The following is a 26,567-nucleotide window of genomic DNA, read 5'->3' as shown; positions in this document are numbered from 1 at the left end:
CCGGGGCGCCAGCTTGCAGCCACGCTATGCAGAGATGTATGCACAGAGAGAGGGAGAGAGAACCCCGGTGTGAGCTGAATAAGTCAGGATTTCGGGACTTCTTAACACTGCACTTACTTCACGCGGGAATGAGGAGAATGAGACGAAAAAAAAAAAAAGGAACCACGTGGAAATAAAAGTGCACACAAATGCTCTCTATATAGCGCCGGCCAGCATGCAGACAGACACACGCCGTGTTGAGCGCACAAACTGCCCTCTATTATATATATATATATATATATATATATATATGTATGTATGTATATATATATATATATGTATGTATGTATGTATGCATATATGTGTGTGTGTATATACTTACATACATACATCCCACCGGCCGGCATTTTTTCACCACTTTCTTTCTGACTCAAAAAATTGTTCATCTGTTTCTATGACCTACCGCATTCCCCCCTTTGCTTTCCGGGGTTTTCTTGACTGACAACCCTTATTCTATCTATATATGCATATATATATATATATATATATATATATATATATATATATATATATATATATATATATATATATATATATATATATATATATATATAGTTAGGAAAATGAGGGTCTCGTTTAGGAAATACAGAAAGATAGGTTGGCAGTCTACAACGCCAAAGGAGGCCATAGGGGTGTTAGGCTCTTTTTTTTTACTACGGTTAATGAAGTTCACATTTTTTTAAATATAAGGAAGAAAGGAAGAAAGAAAGAAAAACACGCGCCCAGAGTGGGGACCGAACCCACGCCTTTCGATTAGATCTCGAATGCCTTACCAATTCGGCTATCTGGGCGACTGTGTCCTCCTTTACTTTCTGGGGTATTTATATTTACTAGAACGGTATCTAACGCTTGAGGGTGGTAGCCAGCGCTACCCTCAAGTGCTTCGCGTGACCCGCTCCGCATGCGGACGTGAATGATAGACACACGCCGGCCTGGATACCTGCTACTCCCTCAAAAAGTTATAGCACGTTAAAATCTTCGCATGCTTCAACGCGCGAAATCGTTAAAATAGTTTCCTCTATTTTAGACTTTTTCATATATCAAGTTAGACATTATTGTTAACGACCTTTATTTGGGTATTACCGCGCAGTGCATAGTTTCGCGACAATCTGCGTTTGAGCGAGGGCCATGATGATGGAGCAATGTGCCCTGCAGTTGGTGTGGCGCTCGTATGTTGGCGACCTGGGCAGCAGGCAGCCGCTGTACCGACGCCTTGTTTGTAGTGCGGCACTGCTTGAAGCATTATACGAAAATATCGAGCACCGTCAATCCAGGGAAACATTAGTTGCCCGGGGGGCCGGGGTACGCACATTTTCGCCATTGAGCGGTAATCACCTAAGAATACCCCCGCTATCCGGCAAGGCTTTCGATACACATCAGCCACACTTGCGCGCCCAGACACTGTGAGAGGATCTGCTTTGTCCCGAAGGTTCCTCGCTGGAACGTGTGTACAGCAACCGACCGCTCTGAACGTGAATTGGAATCGAGACGGATTCTGTATGCCTCTGCTCTTTGGGCCCTCGGATGCGCTCGTCGCTCGCAGTGTCTTACTTTGTGTCGCCATTACACCCTGTTTGTCGCCTGTCAGAAGGCGAATTCGCCAGTGTGCATCGCTGGTCCGTCTTGCGTGATGGTGTGCGGGTTCCACGCAGAACGTGCCCCGCCGCGCACTGAAGCCGTGCACGCATGGCGGGCAGGGTAATGACGCCTCGGCCTGTTTGCACACCACATTCGCAGGGGAGGCGTGGCGCTCTGCCTGAGTCCGCAGGGCCGGCGGAACGGGGAAGCCCTGGTCCGCTTCGAGAACAGCGAGCACCGAGACATGGCGCTCAAGAGGCACAAGCACCACATCGGCCAGCGCTACATCGAGGTGTACCGCGCCACGGGCGAGGACTTCGTCAATGTCGCTGGAGGTGAGCGCCACTCCCACTGCCCGCCCCCAACTCCCCCGAAATTCCGTTTCTCCGTCTGTTCCACCCCTTTGCCCCCCTCCCGCACGCGGTTGATCGCCTCTCAGCCCTCTTCTCGCGTCCAGTTCGTGCGCACGCGATTAGGAGTCTCCACATCCGCTGCAGCCGTTGCAGTGCCTCGTCAAGGGTTGGTCAAGGGCGTGCATGCGATACCGCCCAGGAGACACTATTCTGTTTTCTTTGATTGTTTTCGCACGAGGCTCATACGCACGATGGAAACGATTATGTGCCCCAGGCCGGGGAGCGGCGACACCGGGCGCGCAGATAACGCATCTTGTTCGCTGATTGCTGCCGCCACTATACAGAGATAAGTTGAGCGAATTGTGTTATACCTCGTCCTAGCAGAATGTCAGCAGCTCGAAAGCCTTACGCTTCCTGGGTAAATATATAGAGTTGGGAAGCGCTCTTTCTGAAATCCGTCTAAACTTGTATACAGTTTGGTTGTCTGGGCACGTGATGTTTGCTTCCCACTTTGAAACCTGCCTTATCGCATTTTTGAGATGACTCCTTTTTCTGACTGATTGATTGATTGTGAGGGTTTAACGCGCCGACGCTACACAGGCGATTTGAGGCGCGCCGTAGTGGAGGGCTCCTTACTAATTTTGACTACCTGGAGATCTTTAACGTGCGCCGAAATCTCGAACACGCGGTCGCTTTCGCTTTTCGCCTCCACCAGAAAAGCGGCCGCCGCGGCCGGGAATCGAACCCGCGTCCTTGGGCTCAGCTGCAAAACGCCTTAGCCACTGAGCCACCACGGCGGGGGACTCCTCTTTCTGACTCTTCTTGTTTATACCGGATGCCCGAAAATCGGGAACACGTGCCCTAGACCTTCTACCCAGAAGGGTCTAAATTAAGGCCCAGTCCACCGCTATACGGCGCCTTCGGCTGTCGTAAAACAACAGATTTGAACTGAACTATTGGTATTGAACTCTGCCTACGTACTAGCGATGCAAAAATATTCATAACTCGCCTAGCGATATTAACGATGTTTTCTTTTTTGGAAACTCTTAATAGAATTCGATTTCGGGATAGTTCAAATTTAAAGCCCAACAAATTTAGACAAAAGACGAATGACACAACGACAAGCGCTGGTCGAGATAGTTGGTCGAGCATAATTAAGAGGGTGTACAGCGCAACGTACGACGAAGGACGGTAAGGGTGCACAGAGGGTAGTAAATTCTTCTGTATTAACTATCATCCGTATACTTAGCGCTTTTACGTATAGTACTTAGCGCTTTGTCCTGGTGCATCCTTACCGTCCTTTGCTTTACGTTGCGCTGTACACCCTCTTAATAGAGCTATCGATGATTTTAAGATAGGCGACTATGAACATAATTATCGGTAATGCTACTGTGAGAAACATATTCTCCGTCTCAGAAATCTGGCACAAACATGGACGAACTTCGTATTTGCAACCTGACCAAGAGTGCACTACAAATAATTCTTCGCTAACATACTATCGAGATGTTGTGTACACAAATTTACTAAGTTGTCTGCACCTGCTCGACGGTTTTAAATTTTTTTCTTGATAATGACGCTGGTACTTCTTTTTCGGTGGCGTTTTTATAAGACCAGATTTTATGGGAGCAGTCTTGCGTCATTTTTCGCTGCCTATCAAAAAGTACTATCGTCAACTTTACAATACGTGACTAACTATATTACCTATGTCAACAGTTCTGCGACTACTGACATAGCACAATCTCAATAGCTTTGCGATAGTAACTCCGCAGTAATGTTCTATCGCTACTCTAGCGACAGTCGACTATGATAACTTTAGATAATTCGTTACCGATCGTATTAATGGTGCTATCGATGGTTTGCGCAACGTCTGGGAACGCATGATCACGATATTCGCACAACTGAGGACGTAATGTAGGACCGAGATAGAATCGCGCAGAGGCCATGAGATTAGAATTAAGGTTCAAATTCAGATTTTGGGATGGAACATGCTGTAGGCAGAAAACTACCAATTCATTTAGACCACCTGGGCATTTTTTTACGTGCACCGGAGTCTCGACACCCGGCGAAGTCTCGTCACTGGACGCTCTTGACGCTATTTAATTGAGGCTGAATCCGACCACTACTGCCGACAGTGTACGTTCGTGGTGGGATGATCGCACGAAAAGCTATAACAACATGGTAGCTCCCGTGACCCCATTGGCAACACTGCAAGCTGTCATCACCCCTCCGTAGAAGTGCACCGTTTGAAGAGTTTCCGAAGTATCCGCTAAGATCCAGGCTTTCACCGGCTCACATGTGTCATCTTTCGTCTTTTCTCAGCTCCGATTTTGCCAGCGACGCGTTGTTCGAAAGGTACCGTAATAAAAAAGTGCGAAATTTTTCCATTACCTTTTCCACGGTGCTTTTTTGTGCTGTGTGGAAATTCTGCCCTTTGTACAGCCTGCTGCGCTTTTATAGAGTTCAGCGCCTTCACGTTGCGTGTAAAGGTGGTAAAGGCGACCACCAAGAGTCATTCCAGTATTGGTCATTGCGCACCAAATAATCTGCGCATTCCGTGAGCACCGCATAGACTTTGTAGAGAAAGCAAGTGCGCGGTGATCCCTCGAGAACGATCTTTACAAATTTCTGCAGCGCTCTCGGACTGGCCTCATCTATCCATCCTCAATGTCTACAATGTGAACTGTGCATTTTTAGTGACACTGACTGGCTAAACTGTGCATTTTGTGAATATGACCATAAGAGTGTAACTGCGCCCATTGTGTGAATTGTGAGCTTCCCCTTCCCTCCTTCCCACCCCTATCCTTACTTCCCCCCAGGACATTATTGCCTGTTATTTTAATAAGGTGTTGCACTCACTAGCTCACTTTGGGGTATAAATATTTCAGCAAACTATCTGCATTCCTTCAAACGTTCCTTTTTTTTTATTTTTTGGCTGCTATCTAGCCCACGGTGGCCTTTCTGCCACTGCGCTCTGCTTACAACGGGATGGCACAAAGGACTTAGTGAAGCGTTGTTTGTAAATTGTATACCTAAGAGTGCATTCTGTTAAGCGCAAATAGAAAACAGACGGTTAGGGGTTGGGGACCCTCTGTGATCTAGAGTCAACGACGCAGGTAACAACAACGAGGCTCATTCCTTCCTGTCCCGAGGTGGCCAGGTGATTGTGCGCATGCGTGGACTACCTTACGACTGCACTGCTAAACAAGTGGTAAGCACGAAAGCGCTGCGCTTCTGTTCGCGCATTTGATTCTGCGTTTTTGCCGCTTGCCACAGGTTAGCCACACGCCCAGGCTTGCGACGTGAAAGCCGATTGAGTGCTTCAATTAGCGAGATCATTTATTGCCACGGCGCTGGAACTGTGACCGTGTGCTGATTGAAAATTTTGACCGTGTGCTGATTCACTAAAGCGACTCGTGGCACCAGGTAGGATGTCTTCGCGGTGCCGTTCATTTCCTTCGTGCATTCGTAATAACCGCGATTCCCATATTACTTTTATTGCAAACAGTCTCATACGGAGCACGGAAGGTAAATGGATTACTCCTTTCATTTCGTGGAAGGAGCGATACCGGTATCGTCGATACTTATCCGGTGGAATGTCGGTATAAAAATTTAGGCACTAATGTGCATTTATGTGAATCTTTTTATTTGGCTAAAGTTTAGAGTACCGATTGTAATGCAACAAGGAAGTAACGTAAAATTTAGAGCCATCAGAACATCTGAGTTGACATTTTCTTGGAGAGGGTGTCGGGGTTGGAACGCTAAACGGCTACAGATTCGCCAAAGAATGAAACTACCGCGGGGCGTCCGCAGCAGCTCGCCGACAACAGAGTGCCTCTATTCTCCGGGGCCCTGTCCCCCCGAGGAGCAGCGGTGTAGAGAGGCCGCAGGTGGGAGCGCCCATCTCGAGCGTGTTGCAGGTGGAGTTCTTCGCGTCGTCGGGCGACGGCAGTGAGGCCGGGTCGGAGCCGCACACGAGTTGCCCCGTGATGGACGACGAGGACGGCGTGCTGTTCGTGCGCAAGCCTGACGGCAGGGCCACGGGCGACGCCTTCGTGCTCTTCGACTCCGAGGAAGTGGCCAGCCGCGCGCTGCACAAGCACCGGCAGCTCATCGGGGCTCGCTACATCGAGCTCTTCCGTAGCACCACGGCGGAGGTGCAACAGGTGAGGAGGCTTTTAATGACGCGGCCTCGTCAGGCGACCTTTGCCGTGCACACGCGACTTGACGGACAGCCATGACCACGCCCTAGATTATTGCCACAAAGTCGGGCCTCAAATTTTCTGCCGCGTTCCTCTACGCTTCTAAACAAATTGTGCCCCATTATTTGTGTTCCGACCATTGAAGGAGCTCTTCATCCAGGTCCCCGCGTCCCCTAGTCCAAACCTCTGCACGGCGATCTGCTCACGCACAGCGATCCATTTCTGCTCGCTTTGGGCGGAAGCAGCACAAGACAGTAGAGCGATAGCCCTTGTTAGCTGTACCTGGTTTATCATTGTGGTGTTCTAACGCTGGAGGCTCTCTTGCTTGGTTATCGGTCTTTGCGTGCGTGTGTTGGATCCTCCACTGTGTTAATCCTTATCCGTGCGCCTCCTCTCCGTTATCCTGCTCCGCGTTTTCAATGTTATTAAAATGTGGAGCAGAGCACCTTGACTTCACAGTTCATGGAAGATTTGTCAAATTGGTTTTTTGGCGGGATTTACAAAATGTTGGGCGTCCAGCATTGAGTCGAAAAAGCGGTAAAAATGGCGCCCGGGGGACTGCCACGCGCGGTTTGTCACTGCCTAAGCACTGACAGACCGCGTGTGTGTGGGCGTCTTGTCTAAGATGCGGTGAGTCGGTTGCCGCTCTGACGTTGTACCCCCTGTTCCTGACAAGAACAGCACGTGCCCATAAAAACACTTAAACCACGCATTGTTTTCCAACTTACATCTACTGCTGTCGCGCGGGGGAAACGAAAAACTGTTGAACTAAACAACGTAAGCCTAACCTCGTCGGCCTGTTTCGGTACAATGCACACGAATGACTCACGGCAGTCAGCAGGGCGCCCTCAGTGAATGATTCGACGCACGATAGGATTTCACTTAAAATTTCAACTGCGCTCTGAGATTGCTCAAGAGCGTTCGTTATGCTTCGCTGCGTAATGTTACAGCACGGACAATTTTTTTTTTTTTTGCCACGAGGTCAAACTTCATTCATTCATTATTCGAACAGACCAAATAGGTTGACTACTACGGGGGCAAAGACTAAAGCCTGAATGGTTTGACGACGACTGTCCGTGGGCAGTTCAGCACTCGTGCGTACGGTGAAGTCAACTGGTGGGGGTCGTCATAGGCCTATCGGTATTCCCATATTCGATCGACGCAATGGTTGTATTTCTGGGTGCATTTCGGAGGAAAGTTAATGCTTTCCTGGCAGTGTATACCTTTCTGGGAGAGAAGGAGGGGGAATACTTTCGACATGACCGGATGATAGGGAAACGAGAAATTGTAACCGAAAGATTAACAGCGAAACTGTTAGTCTCTCGTTGGTCAGGATTTTTCGTCGCGTCCGCCCGCATAAAGAAAAGTAAAAAAAAAATTACGCCATCTTCCCACGTGGGAACCCTGAGGGGATGCAAAGCCGTGGAGTAGTAGCGTGTTAATTGATTGTTAGAGTTCTTTATTTATCGAGTAGTGGGCAACGTTTTGCGGCTTCTCGTTCTCGAAGCGAGGAATCCGCTGTTCGACGCTGGCGTTTCGAAGCGTTGTCACGTTGCCGAACGCCATCTGGATCAGCTACTCGCCGCTGGCGTTTCAAAGCGCCTTCTCGTTCTCGAAGCGAGGAATCCGCTGCTCTACGCTGCCGTTTGCGTTCGGCGTCGCGAGCTCTCCTTGTGCAGCCTTGTCTTCGGAGGCGCGAGACGAGCCGAGCGGCGAGGAGGAGAGCGGCGTTATCACAGCTGGTTAGGGCTCCTGGAGCGACAGTATTGCCGGTGTCTTCCTGAGCCGGCACAAGACGAGCCGAGCGGCGAGGAGGAGAGCGACGTTATCACAGCTGGCGTGGAGAGGGGGACGAGGAGGAGAGGTGCGGACGCCGGACCACGGAGGGTCGACTAAGAGATGCTTTGCATCTAAAAAAAAAAACGTGCCAAGAAGAGAACGCACACGACAGAGCCGCTGACGTGCCCCGGGAGGGCAAAAAAAAACTACAAAACAGGATATAACAGAATGAACGCGACACAGCCGTTCACGTGCCGCTCTAGCTCAAAGAGGACACATCTAGACCACGTGAACGTCTGAAACTTTGAATGCTTCGGGGCCCCGCCGCCAACACGGGCACAGCAAGACACCCATCACATGGACATCGTCGGCCGGAACGACGCAGCACTTGTAGTACGAAGAAGGAACAAGGTATAGAACGAGCAATTCGCAACTTCTCTACTTCGCTGGCCACCAACTTTTGAAGCAGAGGGTGGCCCCACAGTTTGTTTTTCTGGTTGGCTGTGAGATTCTAACGTTTGTACGCTGGAATCAGGTAACAGACCTTATAGTCAATGCGTAAAACTTCCGGTGGCAATTTTTTGCTTCCCGGTTATGTCGAAGATATCACCTCAGAATTATTATTGATTTTTTTTTTAAATTGACAGCTCCTCCACCACTCGTTTTTTGCTGCACACGTGACAAATTTTACACTAGTTTTATTTTTTGCACTGAATTGCAATATAATCTACTTTTTTTTCGCTGTTTTAAAAGTCAGCAATTTAGACAGTTTTTTCAACCGATAAAATGGTCGTTACAGCCGCTCCTTAGTTCCCTCCGGTCGAATTAATGGTATCTGCTTGAACCACACCAGAGGAGACGAAATTCCTGCAAATACCTGCGCTTGTACGGACTGACGCGCGCGGTATTTTGAAATAGGAGTATGCTGCGCACCCATGGAGACTATTTCCTGCAAACTCGCGGCATCGGTTCAGCCTCCGGAGGAAAGGCTCCTCCTTTCTAAAACTGGCGTCTAATTCAAAAGCACCGATTGGCCCATTGGGCAAACAAGCCGGCTACCGGCGTCTGAGGCAACGAAACAGCTCGTAGACGTCTTATCGGCTGCTATGGTTGTCCCTTGCTACTCCTTAAATAGTGCGCCCTGTGCGGTCGCTGTGCGCGGCAGTGAGTACCGTACCCGGTATGCAGTCTCAAGCGTCTGCATTCTCGGTGGTCGCAACGTCGGCAATCGCGAAAGGTGGCCTTCCGCGCCAGTTCAACGCTGGCTGTTACCCTGCAGAATAACTCGAGAACAGAATCCAGCCCAAAAATCGAAGGAGCACTCAGCGGCTTTCGATTGGACATTACTGCTTTCACATTCCCAGATCGCAAGAAGCGCTTAGGTCCCCTTGGCATTTTTCTTTGCTTAATAGGTGGCGCCGCCGTTTCACGAAGTGTGCAAAATAGCAACCCCGCCGACTGCCAAAAAAAAAAGTGCCGTTCCACTCCATGAAGAAGGATGACCGGCGAAGCTTGGAGCAGTGCAAGGAGTGCACGAAACAAACACGTTTGTTTGTAATTTGCGATTGACCATATTTTCTAGCCAATTAGCTAAATGAACTTTAGAAGAACTACAGCTTTAATCTAGGGGACAAACATATGGCTGTCCGTTTCCCTCCAACGTCGTATGCCTCTAACTGCCTGTGTAAAGCTACGTGCACACTAGCGTCAAACTTGCCGTGCCGCCCTGCCGACGGCCGCGAGCGGCGTCGCGCCGCAGCCTTCACCCGTAGAGCGGGCGGCGCCGCTGGCGGCCGAAGGCAGGGCGGCACGGCAAGTTTGACGCTAGTGTGCACTGGCGGCCGACGGCAGGGCAGCACGGCAAGTTCGACGCTAGTGCGCACGTATCTTAACACAACAGCCCAAACCGCTCGACCACGGAGGACAGCAGTTAGGTCGCATCGGGCCGTGAGAAGTCCACGTGGAAATCTACCCCCAGCAGAACACCGGTATGTCAACTGTGAGCGCGTGAAGTCTACCTGCGCGTGCACGCCCTTTCCGCCCACCCCCCTCCCTCTAAATGCACACATAAAAATGGCACGGGGAGATAGACGCCACGAGTGGCGAACAGTATACACGACTCGGGAAAGAGGCTTCTGCGGTGGAGAGGAGTATAAATTGGCGCTGTTACTATACTCCCTCCACAGATGGTCATGCTTCACTGCGCAAAACCTGATGTGGGAAAGCCAGCTTACAAAGACCTAGCTTATTTTGATCTCCTTAAAGTCGGCTTCACATCTAGACAGAAATGCATTACTAGAAAGATATTTTTTCAGGGGCAGTATAAAACATCTTGCAACAAGATATGCAGGTACTACGACCTTCTTTTATTTTCTATGAATTTTTCCATGCGCTGTACACAAGTCCCCGAGTTGTTGCACACGTTCCACACGCCGAGTTTTCGTTACACACCGGCCTGAGAACTGCAGTTATTTACATATACAGCTTCGCTGTAAAATGTTTTTCAAACGATTGCGACCAGGTACGCACATGTCATCACCGATATTAGTGGCAAGCATAAAATGCAACATTAGCGCAAAATTTTAGCGTGAACAAGCGAGCGGTTTCCTCAGAATTTTTTCTTGAGTTGCTACAATAATGCTGTAATCTAATTGTTAAAGCGGCAATAAAAGGATCATCTGTCGCCACCAGTGTGATTGAATTTCACATCGTTAAGTTCATTTGAACGAAAAAAAGAACAACAAATACAATAATATTAATAATCAATTAATCAATATTTATTCAAAATAAAGTGCCCAACAACAGCTGAAACATTTGTTCTGGCGCACTGAAAAAATAAAAGACTGAAATTCAGCAACAGCTGAGAAAATCAGCAGTAAACAAAACATGCCAGTGAATAAAAACTTACAGTGAAATAATAAAAATGTCATCCAACCAAAATTACACGACTAAGAGACTCTAATGTTCGATCCATCGAAAAAAAGATATACTACAATGGTCATAGAAGTTAGGCAAAGCAAGCAGGTCAAAAATATACTTACATGCACTCGATAACAATGAACTTTAAATAAACATGACTGCATGAAACAAAATACAAGAAATGATAGATGAATAACAGTGGCATCAGAAGAAAAGTTCCGGAAAAATTATATAAGATTTCCCAGTGTGACAGCTATACAGATGCTGCGCTCTCTTGGAGAGGGGAATGAGTCCCGAGCACTGCAGCAGTGTAAAAAGGAAGGGTAGTTCAACCTCAATGTCTTTTTTTTTTTTTTGCGGAACGCAAGAACTGATGACTGCAAACAGTTCCTGACACCAAATAATACCATGAAATAGTTTGTACAGAAACAGAAGGTCTTAGAGCGTTTTCCGACAACTTAAAGATACCGATATTCGGAATATGGGCAATTTTAAAGGGGACTCGGCAGGCTTAGGGAGAAAAAGATGCCTATTATTGATAGAAATTTGGTCTGCGGGCGTTGTATGCCTTGACGGTTCCTTTTCGCTCGGCAATGGAATATTCTGATTGGAGAATACAAAGTGTTCCAGTTCCAGGAACAAATGAGGAGACTGGAAGTGTCATGAAAATCCGCACGGAGCACCAAAAGAACGAAGCGCCTGCCGTTGTCTTTGATGAAATTCGATTTAGTTCCGTGGTTTTCTGGCTATCGTGTCTGGCCGCGTCGCTGAGTTCTTAGGCGGGCCGAACGGTCCCTTCTGCTGGAAACCCCGGAGTGGGTCTCTGTCGATATGCTTTTCGAGCACTGGAACACTACCGAACCGACATCCTCCAGCCTCGAACGCCACCACGCGTCTGGTCTCTCATGACACCGTAAACGCAGCTATCGATCAGCGCTTGCGCCGGTGTACGTGCATCGCTGATCAGCCGTTGGGGTATGTTCCAGTGGCATCGCTTCGGTCAGCCTGCCGCGCGTGCAGGCGTGCTTCCTTATCCCGGCATCCTCCATGTTCTATGTTGGAGGTTTTTTCCTGTCTCTTACCATGCGCACCCTTTACCAGACACTGCTGAGGTAAACTTCGCAGCCGGGCTTGTTGTTGGACCTTTGGAGGATGCGTCTGGAGAAGGCGTGGCTTGCAGAACCCAACATTCCAGGAGCTGTTTAGGCTAGTGGAGGTACTCTCAGTGGTGAACAGCGCTGGTAAGGCACCAACAACGTCTGCGGTTGATCACAGCGGAAAGGAGCAACGAACAAGGCGGCGACGCTGCTGGAATCGAACGAGATGACCGGATGCAGTTTTTAGCCTTGACACCGTCCCATCCCTGCCCTGACGTTTCGTGTGACTTTTTTTTCATGCACTTTTTGTTGATTGATCGTTCTCCGAGGCATTGAGAGATGTGCGAATGGAGAAATTTAATGCAAATCCTCTCAAGATCTTGTTTTGCGGACGCCCTCTTCTCGTTTTTGCTCCACATGAGCGCTTCCACTATCTCGACACAGTTTAAAATGGCCCAGGGGAAACAGTCAAGACGAAATCAAGAAGGCTATGCACAGAGTTCGCGGAAAATATCGTAAGAGGCACATTGAGTCACACACAAAAGTAAAAGTGATAGTACTGCCATTTCATAGTGTAAACTGTTCCGAGACATTTATTCTGCTTATTTTCACTGCCCCATCGCGTATGTAGTATCGATTAGCACAAATCTCTATGTCGCTGTCAACAAAATTCAACACACTGCCATCCAGATTTATGGCTGTAGGACCCCCTTCCCCCCCCCCCCCCCCCCCCCCCTAAATTAAAAACGTTTTGAGAATCTCTACAGCGCACTCCTAAAACACCCGTCGGGCTGCTTCACCACCAGGAATCTTTATGAAAAATCCGCACAATCAGAGGAGCAAAGCATATCAGTAACGAGCACACGCTGTGATGCGAAGTTTGCGCTGTGAGATTTCGCATGCGAAGATACCGCTCCTATTTTGTGAAGTCACATGGCATCATATTATCGAGTCCAATCGTGCGTCACCGCCGGTTATTCGTCAGATTTGCCTCTTTGAATGCAGCGATTTGTAATTCAGGTGCCTTGTGGCAAAACACACCCACGATTTTTTTTTTTTTTTTACAGTTTGTAAAGGGATAACTACCTGGTTCAGGCTTTATGCCAGCTTGTGCGAAAAGGTACATTCGACTTGCCTTCCTTTCTTCATCCGAGTTAACGAGCAGCGAGAACACATGTTAGAGGGAGCTACCTCGAAAGCAGGTGGTCGGCAAATAACAGTAAGCACGCCGCATAGCAACACATCTCCGCGGTTTTGTGCCAGAGAATTTCTTTCGCGCTGGGCAGGTCGTCTGTCCTGTGGACGGAGCTGGGCTACGGACAGGTGGTCACAGAGCGTGTGCTAGGCTTGCGGAAGACTCCGACTCCGGCACTCAGTGGCTCAGCTGAGAAAACTGTGCAAGCCCTGCGGCGGGACAGCGAGGTGAAGAACACCGAGGGGGGAAGGGGGAAGGGGGAGAAGGGGGCCAAAGAGCGCTCGCGCAGGCGCGCGCGCCCGCACATGCATACAAGAAACGCACGGGAACAAGAACAGAAAAACAAGGGCGACGCGCGTGCAAGAAGGCCGTACGTTTTGATGTCTTGGTCACGCGCAGCGTCTGGCGTTAGAGCTCGCTCAGATCGCGCGGCTGGCGTTCCCAGTTTCGACCCCCCCGAGGCAGAGTCGCGGCACACGTCGACAAATCTCAGGCCTCTGAAAACGGCGCTAGCACCGGGGAAACGCTGCAGTCACCCAAAGCCGTGAGTGTAATCTGTCTAGGCGAACCACCTGTTGAACGGCGCCCTTGCCGGCTGCGGGGCCCCGCTGAAGCGCGGAGTGCCGGCGTCTGGGCCGCGACGTGGCACTGCCCGCCCCGGGCTCAGGCCGGGCCCCTCTGCCGCGCCGATCGAGCTAACTGGCCCAACAACCGGCGCTAGAACTGCTGCATGCATGTCCCGTCGCCTGGAGCGCGTTCTTCGCGGCATGCGCCCAAGGGTCGCCCGACACCGTGTTTTTCACCGCGCTACCCGGCTATGGTTCACGTTCTCCTCCCAGCGCGCGTTAGATGTTCCACTGTGTGCATAATCGACACTTAAATGGCCACGCAGTACGACTGCACACAAGTGACGCGGAATGGACTGCGACAAATAAATACGCGGGCAGAGAGGTGAATTAATATTCTTAACCGCGCTCTGAAGCGATCGGTAAGCGATGCAGCGGCCGTCGGTACCGCCCCTAGACGATGGCGAAAACAGCGACAGCAGCAGCAGCAGCAGCGGGTGAGCCCGGGTCCGCAGCGGCCTGTATGCTGCCTCAGCGGCATTGTCTTGAGGAGCAGCGCAGCTGGCGCGGTCGTCAGTTCCGTAGACGCCTGCTGCGTGCCTTTGTTCGGCCCCCGCAGTCGCTTTAAGTGTGCACGGAGCGGCCTGCCTTCGAGGCCGTGCGCTGTTCGCTTGGCGCGTCCCGATGCCGCCTGCCTCATAGCTCGGATCCAGGCTGCAGTCTCGTGTGAGTATCGGACGGTCGGGTCCCGCGGTCCAGGCATGCGGACACGCTTGGTGGGCTGTCGAGCGCCGAAGGTCACAGCTGGCGGAGAGCTGCCGAGCCCCGGTGCGGACTCGGCCACGTTGCACCAGCGCCGTGCAGCGCTGCCGGACGCTGGGACGGCATCGGTTGCCTCGGCGCTATTGCTAGGTCGCGCACCTGATTCGGATATTCTTAGCCGAAACTACGATCCGTAATTGCCCTTCGCAACGCAACGTCCCAGCTTGGTGGAAATATCGATGCGTGTGGGCACCACTGGACGCCTTGCACGCAATTTTTCTGGGAGGGAATAATAGTGTTTTAGTGCGTATTTGTGAGCGGCTGACCTGCTTATCACCTGGAACAAGGTGTAAAACATTGTTGGTGCACACTTATTTTCCCGTATTTGTATGCAGGCTGGCGTTGCTACGGCCCCTCGCTAAGGTAATATATATCGCAAATCAACGTGTGATTGAAGTGTCAATATTAGCGTGGTGGAGATGTACAGAATAATTTCAACCGGAATGGACTCTTTAAAATATTTTAATTATGCGGACCTCTCCCCTACCCAAAGGTGTGTGTGTGTAGTGTGTTTATGGTTGCGCAGTGGAACCACATTGCACGCGAAACGTGGTCCATGTTGTATGACCTGAAAAAACTGTTTTAGGCTTTCAAGAATCCTCAGTAAGTTTACGTACAGGAAAAAGCTTAAATAGCCCCGTTTTCTTTCGGGGCATGTGCCCTACCGTTGTATCGAAGGTTTTAGTGCTAGAGCTCTGCAAACAAAAAAAAAAAAGGCTCACTTATAAGGGCTAAGAAGCACCCGTAAATATCTCTTTCATGTACGTATCCCTGCAAAAATTTCTTCAAATTTTTCCCGTGTCTCGTCTCGGTATTTCGGATCAAACGTTGTTCATACCACCGTTAGCCAAAGCGTCCAGATTTGACGTGAAAGCCTTCGCCAATAATGTCTGGTATTGTTCATTAGATGGATCGCTCCTGCCAAGAACAACCTTGCGTTGCAGGCTGCCGTAACTGACAGGTGACAGAACAGTTACCTCAATGGCGAGTAGCAAAACTTGCCTGCTTGATGCTCGTCACAAACATCCCGGTTACATCAAGATTGGGCATCTTGGAATCCATCGCTGACACAGTTGTATTTGTTGGGGTACGTTTACATATTGAAGTAGTCTTAACCGGTGGTCCACTTATTTATACTTGACTTCGGTTGCGGTTCCAAGCTACTCAGGCATGTCCGAGGCGACAAGCTTACGGGGCCTAAAACTGCTTCTTGGAGTGTCAACCCCGTAACCTGGCCAAACATTTTTCTTCAAAGTCAGGGCAGCTGTGTTTTGGTGGGCCAGCACGGGCATCTGACCTTAGACCTGGCATTCCACTCTTTAAAACGCCCGCGGTACCGCTTCGCCACAATGCGCCTCAATGACAAATAATTGCGGTCAAGCGGGAACGTAAACAAATGGCGAGGTCCAGCCTACAATTTGCGCTGTGATGTCACACATTGCAAGAGTGATGTTTTGCGTTGCATTTTCAATTGTGTGATGTCACAGCGCAGTTCGCTTTTGTTAGTGCTATCCTCCGTCGTCGCTGCTTATGCGTCAAATGTGCTCCCTTGCTCTTACCAATTGGTAATTCAGATGCGTTGTGGGGAAGCTGACCCCCGGACGTTTTCTTCAGAATGCAGTCGTGCATTCGACCACGCCAGCCTTTGGTGACGGCGAACATGCGCTTTGGGTGAACTCGCTGGCGATGCAGCCTGTTTCAATAACAGCCAGCCTTAGCACTGGCTGTTACTGAGCTTCAAGTTCTGACTTGTGCCGTCTACATACGTTGCACATGTGAGCTGTCGTGTGTGTACAGTTTTCCGTGGTAACATTCACTACTGCGTTGAAAAAAGAAGGCGGATCCCACGCAGAAGTGGGAATCGACATAATGCGAAGCTTTCTTTTGGCATACCTGGGCTGTAATTAACTGGCGTGTGTTAGTTTTTTGTAGTGTTATTGTGCTTGGCGTAGTTGTTGATTGTTCAGAACGGTGGGCCGTGGCGAACGCGTCGAGAAATACGAGACGTAAGGAGAAACGTTCAATGTTTCAATCTCCCTGACGAAGGCGCAACTGAGCGTCCCCAGCCTCCTCCCCTTGTTAGTCGCTGCCCCAGCCGACCCTTTGGGGCGCGGTCCATGGAAGCAAGCATTATCTCGTGTAGTTCGCCACGCCACTGTAGTCGCTTACCGGGCACCGCGGGAGCCACAAGCTATGGCTAATAGCGTCGTCGGGCCTAAGAAAAAACCCAGCGGTGCACCGTGCCAGAGAGCAGCAGCAGACCCCTCCAGACCTCGTTGATGAGCCAAACAAAGCTTCGCTTTAAAAGTAAATTCATCGCTGGGCCTTGGTGGAGCCTGCCTGTAACCTACTTGGCATTCCCCCAAGGCAACTGCGAACTCTAGTCGTCGCTTTTCTGCACAGTTCTTGAATCAGTCTGAAGTACTTGTATATTTCATTCTTTTGTCGAAGACTTTTCCTAACCTTTTTACCTGAGTCTATATACAGCATAATATTGGGCCGGGTCGCTGCAGCTGAAGAGTGCTTTTGTTCGCGTAACCTCTACATCGTTTTTAGCAACGTCAAGGGTGCATCTGTAGTGGACCTGCTCGGCATAAGCTCAGGCTATTAATTTATGATGCCTACATCTGCAGCAGTTAACCTTCGCGGTGAGTCGCGTTAGCTTTATCTCGGTGTAATCCTCGAAATCGTGGACGTGACCATTTTCTTTGTATGAAGACACGTTTATTCCGTCCTTCCGTGCAGACGGTGTTTCTTCTTGCATGCAGAGCTTAGACCAGCAACAAGAGAAGTCGCTCTTCTCCCAGTGCTTTCCAGGCGGTCACCTGGACTTGTTTCTCTGCTTTTCATTTTCATCATTCGCACTAAAATTTCTCCCCTGCTAGTATGCTCTCAGATACCCCTTTTACGTGACTCCCTTTCAACGTGCCGTTGTTCCTTCTTCACTTTAGCAGGTCTAGCAATACCCCTTTCATCTACCTTGAATGACTTTTGAAGTTTTCAGTGCCTTACCACTTCACGCTTGATCTGCTTCACTTGGGTCATGTTCCTTGTTGTGCAGCAATGGTTTTTAGCTGTCCGGTATAATATTTTGCGGCCCCGTTTGCGTTTGTGTTTGTGTTCGGCTCAGTTGAGCCTGCAACGAGAGTGTTGGCGCACCTTTTGCGACTCTTTCATCGGGCATATGCATGTGTCGAAGGCCTGGACTATTGTCCATGCTATGATAGGCAAATGCAAAACCCGATCTGTGGTAAAAAAAATCCTGAGCTTGATTAAGACAGACGAGGAGCAATGATTCCCGTAGCACACCTCTAGTGACAGACGACATTATGAGAAAGACTGGGATAGTCCGCCTCATGAACGGTACCAGCCGTTCGTCATTGGGGAACTGGAGCACGCGCTGCTTGAAACAAACACGCGCGGCACGCCGAATCCTGAGGACGTAAGGTTTCACTCATACAAGTTAACGCTTCTCTGTGAGGGGATCCTACCGCAGCAGTGGAAGCAATCACTTGTGATCGCAATTCCAAAACCGGGAAAACTGCCGACATGCGTGGGAAACTTGCGCCCCATCTCCCTCCCAAACAACGTCGGAAAAATGATGAAGCGTCTGGTCACATACCGCCTACAGTTGTCCCTTGAAGACCGCAAGCTGCTGCATCATGCACAGCGTTCCGACAAGGGCGCCCATCACGCCCTTCTTCAAATATACCGTGGGGCTCACGCAAACCCATGGAGAGTGCAGGCCAGCGCTGCAGCCACCGTAGATATGCGCGCAATGCCTTGGACTCAGCAGCCTACATGACTTGGGCACCGGTGGCCGTATGCTGCGGCGGGTGCAGGCCTACTCAACGAACGTACCTTCCGAGTTCAAGTGGGTGAAACTCAAGGACCAGCGACGAGCGATGCCATTGGAGTGCCACAAGGTGCCGTCATCTCGCTTGCGCTCTCCAATACCGTCATGGAAAGCCTGCCACGCCGGCTGGGAAAGATTCAGTAACATAAATTCGAACATACGCAGATGATGTTACTGCCTGGTCGATCGGTGGATGCGAGGGGGAGCAAAAGGATACTCGGCAGGCAGAACTACATGAAATCGATTGCTTTCTTCAACGATCGGCCATGACGCCGGAGAAAACAACATGGTAGCAACTTTCAAGGCTGGCCAGATCAACACACTTCGTAAAATGGGGATAAAGCTCAGGCTGGAAGGTCAGCTGGCATCGAAAGAAGAACATTGATTCAAGTTCTTGGACACCTAAGCGAAGTATGCGACATGTATGCGTTTCAGCAACCCAGAGACTGAAACTCAAACTTTTGTCGTCTGCACGCAAGCCTTTCATCTAGCTCGTCGAATTACTAAAGAAGTTGGCGCGAAAGAACAGGAAAAGTGACAAGTGGTACGCGCTCTCCTTGTATCCCGATTGATGTTCTCGTGTTCACCGCGTTCCCCACCCGTACCCAGAACCGAAATATGGAGAGATTAAAGAGAGCTACCATGCGCGTTGTCATAGGCTTGCCACAATGCACTGTGGTGCAGGAGCTTCTCCGCTGGAGTGGTTTTGACATCATTGCTGGCCTGGAAAAAAACATTACGGGCACTCCCTACTGGCCCGTCTGACAACCACCGTGGCTGCAGGCGTACATCGTCTTCACGATGTACGCCCGGCCTTGTCCCCAGTTCCGAAACCTCGGGAAACCGTAGATTAGACGCAATAGCGGAGTTTCCTCAGGAATAGGGAGCACGATAACGAAGGCAGATGAACCCACATGAAAGAAGCGAAAAAGGCTCCTCCACTCACTAACGTGTACGTTGACGCTTCCACCTCCTTGGATGGATCAGTGTTCAGCAGTGTAGGTGCGATGCCAAGGGAGATCACTCTAAACAACCCATTGAAGACCCGGCCCTTGTTGCGCAGACACTAGAACTTTTTTCCTTGCTCAGAGCAGCCGAACAGATTGAATCTAATCACCAGCCACCATTGGCCAACTACAAGCTATACACACAGACTAGCAAGACACGTTTCGATTATGCTGATGCCGAGTGGCACCTGACCTACGATCATTGCGGCGTGCCGTCATTAACATCAGGTGGCGCTGCGACAGCATCGTGGTCAAGTGGATACCAGGTCACAGCAGCATCTGAGGCAACGAGAAGGACCATGCAGCAGCGCGAACTTCAATTCTTACGGCGCTGGCGCAATAGTGGCCCTGTCAGGGGGAGCTGCTGCTGCTTACATGGAAGTATAAGGAGTTTGTGTCCGTACCACAGTACATTGAAAGTCGTTCCTTCGTATCCTCGTCAACCCCGTGGCGCACCCAGATTTTCGTAAGACAAACACAAGCACATGTCTTGCCCTCTCAAACTCTGTTGAGCAAAATGTTCAGGATACTGTCCGATGGCCTCAACTCCAACAGCCTATGCCGAGCACCTACTCTGGAAATATTCAAACTTTATTTTAAGTGCGCATGCAGTCGTCGACCGAACGCGTTTCATAAACTATTTTAAAAAGTGCGGGTCGATTTGGAAAAGCTTGTTAACTTTCGCCACTAACTTTTGTATACTAGTTGCCGTAAAAGTTTCTGACCTTTTTGGTGAGCCAAGGCAATACATCAGTTACGACTTCATGAATCAAGGTCTGTGACACTACGCACGTGAGCCTGTGCGATTTTCTTGTCGTTACCGGCATATTTTCACGTATATATATTTCGTCTTCGATTTGGCGAAGAAAGCAATCGGCAGCCGACAAAACAGTCACTCCTTTCTGCGTCACGAACCACCAGCTTTGCCTCACGGCGCCACATCGCTGCACTTTGCTGATTTATAACGTCATCGCAAATACCTTCACTTGTCTGTGACTGCCCCCTTGAAATTCAGCTCCCCCGTTGAGAACCGCTGTGACGGAGTCGCACCTCCCATTTGGCGTGGTTCAGGACTGGCGCTGTTATACGGGGCGTTTGTTTTGACCAAAGGTACGTGCGCACTAACGTCGAACTTGCCGTGCCGCCCTGCCAACGGCCGCCAGCGGCGTCGCGCTGCGCTGCGGGTGACGCCGCTGGCGGCCGTCGGCAGTGCGGCACGGCAACTTTGACGCTAGTGTGCACGTCGCTCAACTTTCAGCGAGCGTTGCACTATGAACCAAAATGGAGGGTGAAGCATCATCCTGCGACGGTGTCGCCCCTCCGGGTAGCAGTGTGACCCAACAGCGAGCATGTTATAGGCACTTTCTCGACACGCCTGTCTCGCCACACTCGTGCATATGGTTCAGAGTTTCAGAGGTACTTTGGCATTGCTAAAAGGTGCTTTTCGTGTTACTGTTCGCCGCCTAGGGGCAAGTACTGTAACCGAGGACGAGCGCTGCGCTTGTCCAGTTACCACGGGTGGGGGCCCACGGATTCCCGAAGCCCAGGTGTGCGGCGTCCCGCATGAAGCGTGTTGTTCTCGTCGCGCAGGTGCTGAACCGCACCATGGACCCGCGGACGTACGACACGGCGGCGCAGCCGCTGATCGCGTCGCTGCCCCAGGTGCCGCTGCTGCCGCAGCAGATGCTGCCGTCGCGTTCGTCGCGCAAGGACTGCATCCGGCTGCGCGGACTGCCCTACGAGGCACAGGTCGAGACCATCCTAGAGTTCCTCGGCGAGCACTCGCAGGCCATCGTCTACCAGGGCGTGCACATGGTCTACAACGCACAGGTTGCTGCTCTCTTCTTCCTTTTTGAAACCCTGCCTCAAATGCAGTAAACCCTCGCTATGTTCTCTTTAATCGCTTTAAAACGCTTTGTTTGAACTAAGTTTTTTCACGGTTCCAACTCCAGTGCAGGAACAACAGATCACCCCCGCTTTTAACGAATTACCGCCTATAACAAAGTCAGTTTTCTATCCCGAGTGCTTGGTTACAACGAGGGTTTACTGTATATCACTTTTATTTCAAATCACTTTGAACTTTAAAATTTAACAAGTTTCCTTTTCCGCGATGCTCCTTGATGTCCTCAAGAAAGCAAATATGACGAATAACGAGGCGCAGCATACTATTTCACTCTAAAATCTGGTCTGCGCTGTACATCACGCATTGGGATACATCGTTCTCACAGTGCGCGATGTAACAGCCTGGAACCTAGTTTTCGAGAAACATGATGCGTTGGGCCTCGTCATTGGTAATTCAAGAGAGTTGTGGTGGCGCAGACCGGTTTCGATTTCAGTTTATTATTGCAGATTATAAATGTACAGTGCATGGTTATTCTTATTACAAAAAGGGGTGCCGAAGTGTGGCACTGTGGTTCGTACCTCTGCAGTGGGTGTTTTAAGAGTGGTGTCGGGCAAAATAATATTTTGTGTTGGTTCTACTTGCGCCAATCGTGCATCGCAATGCGGGAAATGAAAATCTACTGCTATGGCTACGTCCGTCGAGTGATACACAGACTGAAACCTTCAGACGAAAGGTTTAATGTACATTCGAAGTTTTACCCAAAAACCTTTGACGAGTTGAAGTTTGAGCCGGTCGGTACAAAACTTTGAGAGTGGAGGGCAGCGCAATGAAGCGAAGACGCCTTCGCTTCGTCCCGTTTATTGCGCTGCCCTCCACTCCCAAAAACCTTATAACCTCGCACTCCAGCAACAACGACAAAGGGAAGGAAATAAAACTGAAGAAATCATTGGCATGAATACCAGCGAAACTTTGATGAATTGATTATTGACCTTGTGGACAGGTGACAAATCAGCACACGCAAAAGAATACCTTACGGTTTGTCATTTGTGGCATGTTTTACATGAACATCTGAAATTTCGCTGCTGACTCAGGTTGGCTTACAGGACGAAGGCGTACGAGTACGGCACCCGTTCCGTCGAGGTAGCGTGGTTGCCGAGCGGTTTGCAGGAAAGTTGCCTTCCTTGTAACGATGAAATACCAAAGGCCGAACTTAACTGTGTTATACATGACGAGTGTAGAAAAATGATGCTACAGTGGCACAGTGGCGTGCTTAAAACGTGACAACTCGAACGGGCAAGAGCAACGTTCTCCGCTGAGCCCAAATACGCACTGTTCCGGCTAGCCGGGGTGCAAGCCGTTTATTGTCTCCACTACAATGGTCAAAACCGGTGTTGAACACGTTTCAACACGAAGAGTAGAGAAGCACAAACAAGGGAAAGCACCAGTGGCGTAGCCAAAAATATTTTTCGGGGGGCGTTATGCGCCGCAGGTAAAAAATTGAAAAGACAAAGATCCTGCGCCCCAACAAAATTTTAGTCATTTTTCGGCCTTAATAAACCGACATCCTTCTTATTTTTGTTTTTGTTTTTTTACATTCAGTGCATCGATTCGGTGTGTAAATAGCACAGGCGAAAAAATGGCAAAAAATTCCCCCGCATTTCCCCGAGGGGGAGAATGTGAAAGTGCGAATGCACGGTTGTCGGCCCGCTTGCGGCGCTTGCGCTCGGCCCCCGCAGCCCACCGCCTCGCCGCCTTCTCTTCCATCTCTTCCATCGGGTTTGTAGTATCACGTGTACACCACGCAGTCATCAAGCCGCTATAACGCCGCTGAGTCGCCAACGCACGCCGCTGACGACGTAGTTTGAATGCGTTAAAGATATAAGGCGCGTCAACACTGATATCACCGTCGCGTCCGTGGCTTGATCGGTAGAGCGTCGCGCTGCGGCCGCAAAGTCCGCGGATCGAAACCTGGCGCCGGATGCTGTTTCTTTATAGAGGAGCACTGCGGACGCCGACGCCGCCGCCGGCGGTGGATGGTTTGGGGTCGCTTATAAAGTGTATTCACACTTAAAAGGCGGGGGAGGGAAGGAGGTATTCGGCACTAAAAAAATTTCGGGGGGTGTTCTGACACCGAAACACACCCGCCGGCTACGCTCCTGGCAAGCACTCCCTCTGAGTCAGCGAGGCGATGAGTCAGACACCGAGAACAGCCGTTGCATTAGTGTTCCGTCGCGTCGATCCCGCGCATGCGCAAGAGGATTTTTGGGCCGTTCCGCAATCTTGACGTCGCCTGTGCGGCGGGCATGTCCGTACGTACAGGGTTCCATCTGTATAGGGTCTTCGCCGCAGTTCAGTGAGACTTTGCAGGAAAGTACAACGGCGGCCTGCATTGTGCGCTGTTGAAGCCTGGCGCTGCCTCAAAACGTACACCTCAGTCTGTTCGTTACAGCAGGCACAAGCGAAACAATGCACCCATAATCGTGCGGCCTGAATCCGTAAAGAACGTTACCAGCTCCATTTTTTTTTTACTTTCGCGCTCCTTGGGGTTAAGTGCCTTTGCGCCATGCGATAGTACAGTAAAGCCCGCTTGTATCGAACACGGATATATCGAATTATTGCTTATATCGAACGCGATTTTGCTCACAAGGGATATATCGAACTCTCCCGCGCGGGATTTTTCGCTCTCCTTAGGCATGCGGCAGGCTTTTCCGCAATACATCAGCGCGCAGTGGTGGCGCGGATGTCGCTTGCGGCTCCCCGCGCGAGCTCGGGCGCGTCCAAACCGGCCGTTGGAGAGTGGACCAGCTCCACGCATGCATGCCGTTGGAGCTGGAAGCGCCACATTGGGCGCTTCCAATGTGGTGTCACCGCTGCGGTGTCAAGGATGCCGTGTCACCGAACTTGAAGTCCGCGCCACTCGCTGCCCGCACTTGCTCGGTTCGCTGGGTTCGCCATTATTCGTAATTTCGCTTGTATCCATGCTTGTCTCCGCTCTGTCGAAGACGCCGAAGACTCCTGCCGCTTCCGAGCACGAGCGAAGCTGTCGCTGCCGTGGCCCTGCTAGGCGATACTGCAGTGCCATTGAGGGCAGCGGTCGTGTGCTTGTCGACTGTTTAGATACCGTGGAGCAAGCAGTCACCAGCAACGCGTTACGCTCCAAGAAGCAGGCTACACTCACGCAGTCATTTCGCCTCAATAAATGATAGTTTTCTTTCCGAGAAAGTGTCGTATCACTAGTGAACTGCAGGGTGGTAAGAGCTCAGCGTTAGCTCGTGACTCCGCCGGCGAGATTGCTCTCATGTAAGATTTTTTTTGCTTCACTTTCTATATCGTATTTTTACTATATCGAACTATTTTACAATCCTCGCGCTGTTCGATATAAGCGGGCTTTACTGTAGCTTCAACCTTTTCTGGCAGTTTTTAGCCATATTACGTCCAGGTCACCGTCGACCAATTAAAACTGTTCTGGGCTACCCATAGGTAGGTGCGTATGACCTGTCCTGGAAGTGTGGGGGAGGGCTCATGACGCGACGGGTCTACCGTAAATGTGGACGAGACGCAGGCGGTGAGGTTTATGAAAAACTGAATGTAGGTCTACTGCTGTTACACCGCCACCCCGCCACTGTAATCGAAGGAATGCTGTAACAGCAGTGGACCTATATTCAGATTTCCGTAAACCTTTCCGCCTGCAATATTCGACGTCCACATTGAGGGGGGCCCGCCCCACCCATACTCCCTCAAAATGCCGAAAAGGATACGTGCCTGGCTTCAAGTAAAAATTTTCCGCGCGTACAGTTCGCACATACATTTGTTCTTAAGTACGCTCGTACAGACGTACCTGACGGCATCCCTATCATCATTTCCATCCCTGTCATAGTGAAGAGCCCAGGGATGTCCTCCTCCTCCAATGTTAATTTTTGGGGCGGCTGGTTCTCTGGACTCTCCACGGGATCCCAATTTCGCTCTATTGTTACAAGTTCCTAAGCTATTCTGGTGCTGCGCTATTTTCGGGCATCTGACGTCCTTTATAATTAAAGTGTCTGACACTGGACGTCCCATGGCCGAAACGCACCATTTGAAGTTATCTTGTTGGTAAATAATTTACGAGTCGTCTGTTGCGACGGCCCGAAGGCTACGCACCTTCGCGAGTCCGCACCTTCGCGAGTCCGCAAAGCAGCGTTAGTCCGCATGAACCCTGAAGTTATCACCCTCTGGGGATGTCAGAGTGAGCTTAGGTTCCGCACTTTTACACGGTGCGGTCTGCGCTGCGGCATAGCGCAATGCGATCATGACGCCATAGCACAGATACACGAGTTTTAAGGCACACCGTACGATCGCATTGTTGGTCGCACGAATTGGTGGCGCGGAGGCACTGCACGAAAGCAGACCCACGGGAGTAGTCTTACACTAGATACGAAACTAAAACTGATGCGAGTGTACCAACGGTCCTATAGGCTATTGATGAATTGCACGTATGAATTTACTTATTCTTTGCGCTTAATATCCGTAATTCCTTAGATATTTACGAGCAATACATTGTCTAGAGACAAAGGACGCACTTTCACAAACATTTTAGCACTTGGTCTTTGACATGCAGCAACATATCATGCGGGAAACAAAGGAGGCGGGTTTGAGTCAGAGCAGAAAGTGTTGCAGTCCGTTTTATTTCGCGGCTATGCCGCTTTAATTTGGTTCCGCCAGGCATCACTGTTACCATGTCAGTGCTTAAGCTCCTGCCGTTCACGAACTAAAGCAATTGCGAACCAGTGCTGACGTGGTCGTCAGGCTCCGTGCCGCGTTCACGGATTGCAACAATCCCTTCGTAGAGCCGCCATGCTGCTTGGTCGGGGCTAGGCGGCCGGCTTTGGGAACGCCCTCTTGTTCTCGTCCAGGGACAGCCATCGGGCGAAGCTTTCATACAGATGGACTCGGAGGACTCGGCCTTCTTGGCCGCCCTTCAACGCCACCACCGCTACATAATGGGAAAGAAGCCGCGCTACATCGAAGTATTCCAGTGCTCCATTGACGACATGAATCTGGTGCTGACGGGCGGCATCCCCGTGCAGAGGCCCCTGCTTTCTCCAGGTGAGCTCGCCAGTGCCAGTGCTCGCCTCGCTGAGCCCCGCAGAACCCCCGCCACGAGTGTGCAGATTTGAGCCGGGTGATGAGCGTTCTTTGTTGGGGAAGCTTAGAACCAAAAGGAAACGGGAATAGAAGGAGCAGTTAGACCGCTCTTTTACGGAGTTTGACGGAGCCCATGGCATTGACTGCTGCAGTAATGGGGTACTTGACTTTGGCAAAGCTGTTCGGTACA

General features: G+C 50.4%; 1 protein-coding gene across 2 annotated transcripts in view; it reads left to right on the top strand.

The window, feature by feature from the left end:
• Fus (epithelial splicing regulatory protein fusilli) overlaps positions 1–26,567 on the top strand; it is a 129,662-nt gene that overhangs the window by 86,885 nt on the left and 16,210 nt on the right. For both annotated transcript variants that reach the window (XM_077687008.1, XM_077687007.1), the window contains exons 7-11: positions 1,777–1,952; positions 5,084–5,178; positions 5,888–6,133; positions 21,001–21,240; positions 26,146–26,338. In XM_077687008.1, coding sequence (XP_077543134.1) covers positions 1,777–1,952; positions 5,084–5,178; positions 5,888–6,133; positions 21,001–21,240; positions 26,146–26,338 — 950 coding nt within the window. The remainder of the gene's footprint in view (positions 1–1,776; positions 1,953–5,083; positions 5,179–5,887; positions 6,134–21,000; positions 21,241–26,145; positions 26,339–26,567) is intronic.

This window comes from Haemaphysalis longicornis, unplaced genomic scaffold (assembly GCF_048455015.1).
Source record: "Haemaphysalis longicornis isolate Haplotype H1 unplaced genomic scaffold, Haemaphysalis longicornis Haplotype H1 scaffold_1, whole genome shotgun sequence".
Taxonomy (NCBI): Eukaryota; Metazoa; Arthropoda; class Arachnida; order Ixodida; family Ixodidae; genus Haemaphysalis; species Haemaphysalis longicornis.
Note: the sequence above shows the minus strand (reverse complement) of the source record. Positions and strands in the feature narration are given on the sequence as shown.